This window comes from Giraffa tippelskirchi, chromosome 7 (genome assembly GCF_054371585.1).
Source record: "Giraffa tippelskirchi isolate mGirTip1 chromosome 7, T2T-mGirTip1v1.2.pri, whole genome shotgun sequence".
NCBI classification, from domain to species: domain Eukaryota; kingdom Metazoa; phylum Chordata; class Mammalia; order Artiodactyla; family Giraffidae; genus Giraffa; species Giraffa tippelskirchi.
In genome coordinates this window covers 89,424,294-89,432,974 of record NC_137281.1, presented here as the reverse complement: position 1 = coordinate 89,432,974, position 8,681 = coordinate 89,424,294, and the positions used below count along the sequence as shown (strand labels likewise).

The 8,681-nt window shown below is 38.9% G+C and overlaps 1 protein-coding gene across 1 annotated transcript; it reads left to right on the top strand.

The window, feature by feature from the left end:
- The first annotated feature begins 5,925 nt into the window (after positions 1 to 5,925).
- On the top strand, positions 5,926 to 8,371 carry OR4E2 (olfactory receptor family 4 subfamily E member 2). The gene has a single exon (XM_081506853.1). The coding sequence runs from the start codon at positions 5,926 to 5,928 to the stop codon at positions 6,865 to 6,867; it is 942 nt and encodes a 313-aa protein (XP_081362979.1). The 3' UTR covers positions 6,868 to 8,371.
- The last annotated feature ends 310 nt before the right edge of the window (positions 8,372 to 8,681 follow it).

The window sequence follows — 8,681 nt, the reverse complement described above, 5'->3', positions numbered from 1 at the left end:
AAGCATGGAAGTCTTAGTCACTGCTGAACTTATTATGGCTGGGAGTTGGGATCTCATTCACTGCTGAACACAAGCTTTGGAGATGTAGTCATAAACAAAAGAGATCTAGTCTTTGTCCTCTAAGGGTTTATATTTGGAAAAACAGACAGTAGATATGAATGCAAATAATTTAGATAATTTCAAGTCTTTTTAAGTGCTACAAAAAAGATGGACTAGGATATTGTGTAAGTGAGGGGGTGTTCTTTTGGTTATAGTTGTCTGCAGGGCCTCCATGAGAGGGTCATATTTGAGATAAGACCTTAAAAATGAGAAAAATAGAGCTCTGGGAAGTCTGGGAAAAGAATATTCCTTGGGCACAGATACTGTTGGGGCATTCACTAAATATTGTTTGATTAACTAGTGAGCCCTCTCTCTCTTTCTTTCTCTCTCTCTCTTTCATATTTATTTATTTGGCTGCATGCAAATAAATGATCCTGCGTGCAAAAGAGATCCTACATGCAGGATCTTTAGTTGCAGCATATAAACTTTTACTTGCAGTATGTGGGATCTAGTTCCCTGACTAGGGATTGAACACAGGCCACCTGCACTGGGGGCTTGTAGCCTTAGGCCACCGGTCCACCAGGGAAGTCCCTCTCACTTTTTTTCACCTACTTTTTTGTGGTTCTTGTTTTAGGCTACTAAATACATGACCTACATTTTCTCTCTTAGGGACTTTTGCGATGGTGTTTAGCAGATATCTCTTAGTTATAATAAAAAGAACAGATTTTTATGCATTACAAGTGCCAAGCTATATGTTAGCCTCTTGAACAACAGTTTTTCAAGTAAGTTTGTGTGCATTTGTGCCTATGTGCTAAGTTGCTTCAGTCGTGTCCGACTATATGGACTATAGCCTGCCTGGCTCCTCTGTCCGTGGCATTCTCCAGGCAAGAATATTGGAGCGGGTTGCCATTTCTTCCTCCAGGGGATCTTCCTGACCCAGGGATTGATTTGTACATATGAGGAAACTGGGCTAGAAGAAGCAAAAGTTGGAATCAAGATTGCCAGGAGAAATATCAATAACCTCAGATATGCAGATGACACCCCCTTTATGGCAGAAAGTGAAGAACTAAAGAGCCTCTTGATGAAAGTGGAAGAGGAGAATGAAAAAGTTGGCCTAAAACCCAACATTCAGAAAACTAAGATCATGGCATCCGGTCCCATCACTTCATGGCAAATAGATGGGGAAACAATGGAAACAATGGCTGACTTTATTTTTTTGGGCTCCAAAATCGCTGCAGATGGTGATTATAGCCATGAAATTAAAAGACGCTTACTCCTTGGAAGGAAAGTTATGACCAACCTAAACAGTATATTAAGAAGCAGAGATATTACTCTGTCAACAAAGGTCTGTCTAGTCAAGGCTATGGTTTTTCCAGTGGTCATGTATGGATGTGAGAGTTGGACTATAAAGAAAGCTGAGCACTTTGATGCTTTTGAACTGTGGTGTTGGAGAAGACTCTTGAGAGTCCCTTGGACTGCAAGGAGATCCAACCAGTCCATCCTAAAGGAGATCAGTCCTGGGTGTTCATTGGAAGGACTGATGTTGAAGCTGAAACTCCAATATTTTGGCCACCTGATATGAAGAACTGACTCATTTGAAAAGACCCTGATGCTGGGAAAGATTGAGGGCATGAGGAGAAGGGGAAGACAGAGGGTGAGATGGTTGGATGGCATCACTGACTCAATGGACATGAGTTTGGGTGAACTCTGGGAGTTGGTGATGGACAGGAAGGCCTGGCGTGCTGCGGTTCATGGTGTCGCAAAGAGTCGGACACGACTGAGCGACTGAACTGAACTGAACTGAACTGAAGCTCAGAGAGGCTACATAATTTTTCCAAAGTGACCTTTTGGCAAAGTCTCAGCCCACCTCTTTTTAAACCCAGAGCAAAAACTCTTTTTACTAATGGTAACTAAATTTCTCTGAAGCTAAAGAAGCAATAACTACCATCTGCTGCCCCTGGGAACAGCCTAAGGACATAAGGAAACTACTTTGGCTTTGAAAATTTCAGCCAATCCCAAGATTTAGTGCTTTCCATTAGATTTTTTAATTTATTTTTTAATTGAAGGATAATTGCTTTACAGAATTTTGTTGTTTTCTGTCAAACCTCAACATGAATCTGCCATAGGTACACATATATCCCTCCCTTTTGAGCCTCCCTTCCATCTCCCTCCCTACCCCACTCCTCTAGGTTGATACAGAGCCCCTGTTTGAGTTTCCTGAGCCATACAGCAAATTCCTGTTGGCTATCTATTTTAAATATGGTAATGTAAGTTTCCATGTTACTCTTTCCTTACATCTCACCCTCTCCTCCCTTCTCCCCATGTCCATAAGTCTATTTTCCATGTATGTTTCTCCATTGCTGCTCTGAAAATAAATTATTTAGTACCATTTTTCTAGATTCTGTATATATGTGTTAGAATACGATATTTATCTTTCTCTTTCTGACTCACTTCACTCTGTGTAATAGGTTCTAGTTCATCCACCTCATCAGAACTGACTCAAATGCATTCCTTTTAATGGCTGAGTAATATTCCATTGTGTATATGTACCACAACTTCTTTATTCATTCATCTGTTGATGGACTTCTAGGTTGCTTCCATGTTCTAGCTATTGTAAATAGTGCTGCAAGGAATAATGGGATACATGTGTCTTTTTCAATTTTGGTTTCCTCAGGATATATGCCTAGGAGTGAGATTGCGGGTCACATGGTGGTTTTATTCCTAGTTTTTTAAGGAATCTCCATACCGTTTTCCACAGTGGCTGTATCAATTTACATTCCCACCAACAGTGCAAGAGTGTTTTCTTTTCTCCGCATCCTCTCCAGCATTTATTGTTTGTAGACTTTTGGATGATGGCCATTCTGACTGGTGTGAGGTGATATCTCATTGTAGTTTTGATTTGTATTTCTCTAATAATGAGTGATGTTGAGCATCTTTTCATGTGTTTGTTAGCCATCTGCATGTCTTCTTTGGAGAAATGTCTGTTTAGGTATTTTTACCACTTTTTGATTGGATTGCTTGTTTTTCTGGTATTGAGATGTATGAGCTGCTTGTATATTTTGGAAATTAATCCTTTGTCAGTTGTTTAGATTTTTTCTTAAACATGCATATGGGCTTCAATTTTTTATGATACCCTTCAATGTCAGAAATTCTTCCCATACCCTGGCTTCTCTCTTGATCTTTTTGACAGAAGACCTAGACATCTGCTACAACTAATAACATAGAAAAGATGTGTCTAGTTCCTATGCTACAGTTCAGAAAACTGAGGCTTAGGGAAGTGAAGGCCAAACACTATAGTTATGTGAATTCACCACATGTGCTCTTATGAAGAGCCTTCTACCTTCTCCTTCTTAGTTGAAAGCAAAACAACTCTTGGTTCTTTTCTACGAATGCATTGTGGACCAGGAGTTCATGAGAATAGGCCTCCCTGTCATCGAATATTGCTTCATAAGAAATACTAGACTTGACTTGGAGAAGGAAAAATGTGCTCATAATCCCAAGTCAGCATTTACATTTCCTTTCTGTATGCACCCCCCCAAGCATGGTTTTAATACTTTGTTTTAAAACAAAGTAACCATGCTTATGGACAAATTTGAACAATTACAGAGTATAATATAAAAATTTTAAATGCTGCTACTATTTTAAATTTAAAATTAAAATCTAAAATGCGCTAGATTTCCATAGGCAACTAGTGTTAAAATAAGTGTGTAGTCTTCAAAACATATCATCTTTCCTTTTAGGAATAAATACATAAAAACAGAATTCATGAATATATATGTTTCAATATGTTCATATTCACATATATATACACAAATATTTTTTGATTCCTTCCTTTGTTCGTTTATTCCTTCCTTCCCTCCCCCACTCCTTTCCTCCTCATTCACAATATGTTTATTTATTTAAACTTATTTTTAATTGGAGGATAATTCTTTGCAATATTGTGTTAGTTTCTGCTGTACAGCAATGTGACTCAACCATAGGTATACATACAGCCCCTTCCTCTTGAACCTTCCTCACGCCCTTACCCCCATCCCACCTCTCTCGGTTGTTACAGAGCATTGGGTTGAGCTCCCTGTGTTATAGAGCAAAAATATATTTATAATATGCTCTTTTCTCTTAACAATGTATTGTTGACATTTTTTGAATTTAATAGTTTGCCATCTTGGCTATATGTTGGAATCACCAGAGAATTTTAAAAGTACTGATAGGTCCAACCTCCAGAGATTCTGAATTAATTTTCTGAGGTGAGGCCTGGGCAGGAAAATTTAGAAACCCCTACTATGTGGTTTTGAAGTGCAGCTACATTGAGAACCACTGTTTAAATCAATAAAATGGATCCTACTTATTCTTATTAATGTCTATATAATATTCCACACTGTGGCTGTACTAAAATTTATTTACCTATTCCTCTTTAGATAAACATTCAGATTATTTCCAGTACTTCATTTTGCTAAATGTTTTAATAAAATGTATCGCCTTGACCCAGGGATTGAACCAGTATCTCTTATATCTCCTGTATTGTAGGTAGATTCTTTAGCCACTGAGCCACCTGCAAAGCCTCAAATCATGTTACAGAATAAAAATTTAAGCTTTTAAAGTCACTTATTAACTCCATTGTGAAGGATTGGATTCTTTTTCAGGTTACCCAACAAGTTAGCTTCAGTTCAAATAAAAATAGTTTTGCATACCTACTGTGTGCCAGAAGCCATGTTACGTGCTGCAAGGGATAAGTTATATGTGACCATTGCTCTTCAAGAAAATCTTGATTTAATGGGGAGCAAAACCAGATATTTTATTTTATACTTTCCGCACTAGCTCAGCAGTGAAGAGAGTACAGTTGATTAAACGGTTATGTTTTCTGAGCAGAGGGAACAACATAAATAACAAACAAAGATTTTGGAAAGTAACAAGATGGAGGTAGCATGCTTGGTTGGAGAGAAGATTCCGTACCTGGAAAATAAATGTAGCAGACAGTTGCAGGCTTTGAAGGTACTTTTGATAGGAAGAGTGAAATGATTTTAGCTGGGAGTTGTATTTTAGAATTCTAAATTGGTGTTGCCTGTGGGTTAGACTGAAATGAAAAAAATCACCCAACTAGTGGCTAAGGGTTTTGGGCAATTTATCTATTCTTGTAGAGCTCACTTACCTGCAAGACAGGAACAATAATGCTTATGCAATGGTGCATTCATGCGTGCTAAGTTGCTTCAGTCCTGTCTGACTCTCTGTGACCCTATGGACTGTAGCCTGCCAGGCCCCTCTGTCCATGGGATTCTCCAGGCAAGAATACTGAGGTGGGTTGCCATGCCCTGCTCCAGGGGATCTTCCCTGCCCAGGGATCAAACCCATATCTCTTGTGGTTCTTGCATTGCAGGCAGATTCTTTATTGTTGAGCTAGTGCAGAAGCCCATGCAATGGTACAGTTACGGCTAAACAGAATGGTGTATATAAAGTGCATGGAATGGCTCCTGATATATACTGGGTATAATATGTGGTTTAGTTGCTAAGTCGTGTCTGACTTTTGCAACTCCATGGACTGCAGCCCATCAGGCTTCTGTATCAATGGGATTTTTCAGGCAAGAGTACTGGAGTGGGTTGTAATCCTTCTCCAGGGGATCTTCCTGACCCAAGGATCAAACCTGGGTCTCCTACATTGCAAGCAGTCTCCTGCATTGCAGGCAGATTCTTTACCAACTGAGCCACCAAGGAAGACTGGATATATTATAACAATTGTAATTAAATTGATCTTATACTCTATATACCGTGATAATAAATAAGCAACCCAGATAGAAATTCAGAGTCACTTCTGTTAGTTCCACTCCTATAACATTAAGGCTAAATTTCTGTTCATGTTTTTTTTCCCCACAAGGTCCTTTGGAAGCTCATTGAATGGATGCTCTAAACCAAACAAGAGTGATTCAGTTTGTCTTCTTGGGACTCACTGATAACTGGGTACTGGAGATATTATTTTTCATGGCATTCTCAGTCATGTATGTGCTAACCCTTTTTGGGAACATTCTGATCATGGTTACCATAGTCTTTACTCCATGTCTTCATATCCCTATGTATTTCTTCCTGAGCAATCTGTCCTTGATTGACATCTGCCACTCATCTGTCACTGTGCCCAAGATGCTGGAGGGTTTGCTTTTGGAGAGAAAGACCATTTCCTTTGACAATTGCATTGCACAGCTCTTCTTCCTACATCTGTTTGCCTGTGCTGAGATCTTTCTGCTGACCGTTATGGCCTATGATCGTTATGTAGCCATCTGTGCGCCCTTACACTACCCCAATGTGATGGACATGAGGGTCTGCGTCCAGCTTGTCTTTGCTCTCTGGTTGGGGGGTACTGTTCACTCACTGGTGCAGACCTTCTTGACCATTCGCCTACCTTACTGTGGCCCCAACGTAATTGATAGCTACTTCTGTGATGTTCCTCCTGTCATCAAGCTGGCCTGCACAGACACATATCTCACAGGAATGCTGATTGTGTCCAATAGTGGAACCATCTCCCTCTTCTGTTTTCTGGCTTTGGTCACCTCCTACACAGTCATCTTGGTTTCTCTTAGAAAACAGTCAGCTGAAGGGCGCAGGAAAGCCCTGTCTACCTGCTCAGCCCACTTCATGGTGGTTGTCCTCTTCTTTGGACCATGTATCTTCCTCTACACTCACCCAGACACCAACTTCTCCAGTGACAAGGTGGTATCTGTCTTCTACACGATGGTCACCCCTGTGCTGAATCCCCTCATTTACACCTTGAGGAATGAGGAAGTAAAAAGTGCCATGAAGCATCTCAGACAGAGGCAAGTTTTTTCTGTGAAATCATGTACATGATTGACTTGGAATTAGATATTATTTTGGTCATATCCTTAATGAGTGACTAAGAATAAGAAATCAAAGTTGTTAGGTGAAATGACCTGGAGAGTCATTTCAGGCCAGACTTCTGTACTAAAGAGGGACTTATCAACTATTACTTAAAGGAAAAGATACAGGTTGTAACATGTAAGGGAAAAGGATCTGGACAAGTTTAAAGAAAACTAGTTTCACCAGTAAAAGAACACACAGACTTTGGGGCATAGTCTTAGTTTCAGAAACAGGTAGAATTCTGAGAGAATCTACTTTTTTGATTTGTACAGTTCTGTAGGTTATTACCTCTGGGAAGCTGTACATTACACCTGTGTTTTATACATTACAGTGATCCTACTTTCAAATGTATTTTCCAGGTGTTTGTTTAAGCATTATATGGTATTTATTGGCTTCCCTGGTTGCTCAGAGATAAAGAATCTGTTTGCCAATGCAGGGAGATGTGAGTTCAATCCCTGGGTTGGGAAGATTCCCTTGAAAAGGGAATGGCAACCCACTCCAGTATTCTTGCCTGGGAAATTCCATGGGCAGAGGAGCTTGGCAGGCTACAGTCCATGGATCTCAAAGAGTCAGACGTGACTTAGCAGTTAAAACAACAACAGCAACATATTGATATTGAATTAAACTTTGTCACTTTGAAAGTGACTCTCTTATTTATCTCTACACACATTCTGTACTTTTGATAGTACTTTATTTTTACAAAATCAAGGTGGAGATGTATTGGAAATTACTTTAAAATAAACTTTGTTAAGATAGAAGTTAATTACATAAAATGCACTGATTTTAATTGTACAGTTTGATAAAATGTGACAAATGCAACTATCTCCCTAGTCAAGATATAGAACATTTCTATCACCCCCAAAAATTTCTTCAGAACCTTCCCAGCCAATAATCTTATCCTCATCCAAGCACCCAAGTATCTGATTTTTTCTTGCTGTGAACTAAATTTGTCTTTCCTAGAGTTTCATGTAAATTGAATCATACAGTATGTACACTTTTATGCCTGACTTCTTTGCTCTGTTGGAATAAACTTTATATGGTCATAATGAATTATTTTTTAAAAAACATTACTGATTGTTGTGTTCACATATTGCTATGCTGTGAAGAATATTTGAATCTACATTGTGGTGGTTATTGGTCTGAAATTGTTCCTTTTCTATTTTATAAAAATGTGATTTATGGTAGCTTTTAATATCAAAATACAAGAAATGCTATGCTATGCTATGCTAAGTCGCTTCAGTCGTGTCCGACTCTGTGCGACCCCATAGACGGCAGCTCACCAGGCTCCGCGAAATAGTAATGTTCAATAAAAGAGAAAACAGAATTTATAAGAATTAGAGTAATTACATGTACCAGGAAATAGTGATGAGTTATTTATTACAATTAAATACTAAATTTAGTTAGAGCTTTTTGGAATTTGCGACAAAGGAAAGAAGAAAGGGTTACAGGTGATATGGTAAACAAAGTAACAGTCCCCCAAAGATGTTTACATCCCAGTCTCTGGAACCTGTTAATATTTTATGTTGAACAGCAAACAGGGATTAAGGTTTGCTAGTTAGTTGACTTTGAGATAGAAATAGTAGCCTAGATTATCCAGGTAGACCTAATGTAATCCCAAATGTTCTTAAAGATAGAAGAGGGAAACAAGGGAGAATCAGAGGGAGATATTACTGTAAAAGTCAGAGAGATTCAATATTGCTGGCTTTAAAGACAGAGAAGGGGGTTACTAACTTAGGAATCTGTGTGGTCTCTAGAAACTGAAAAAGGGAAGGAAATGGATTCTC

Excerpts from the sequence above, each read along its gene's own strand:
- OR4E2 (XM_081506853.1), top strand. The coding sequence starts at position 5,926 with ATGGATGCTCTAAACCAAACAAGAGTGATTCAGTTTGTCTTCTTGGGA.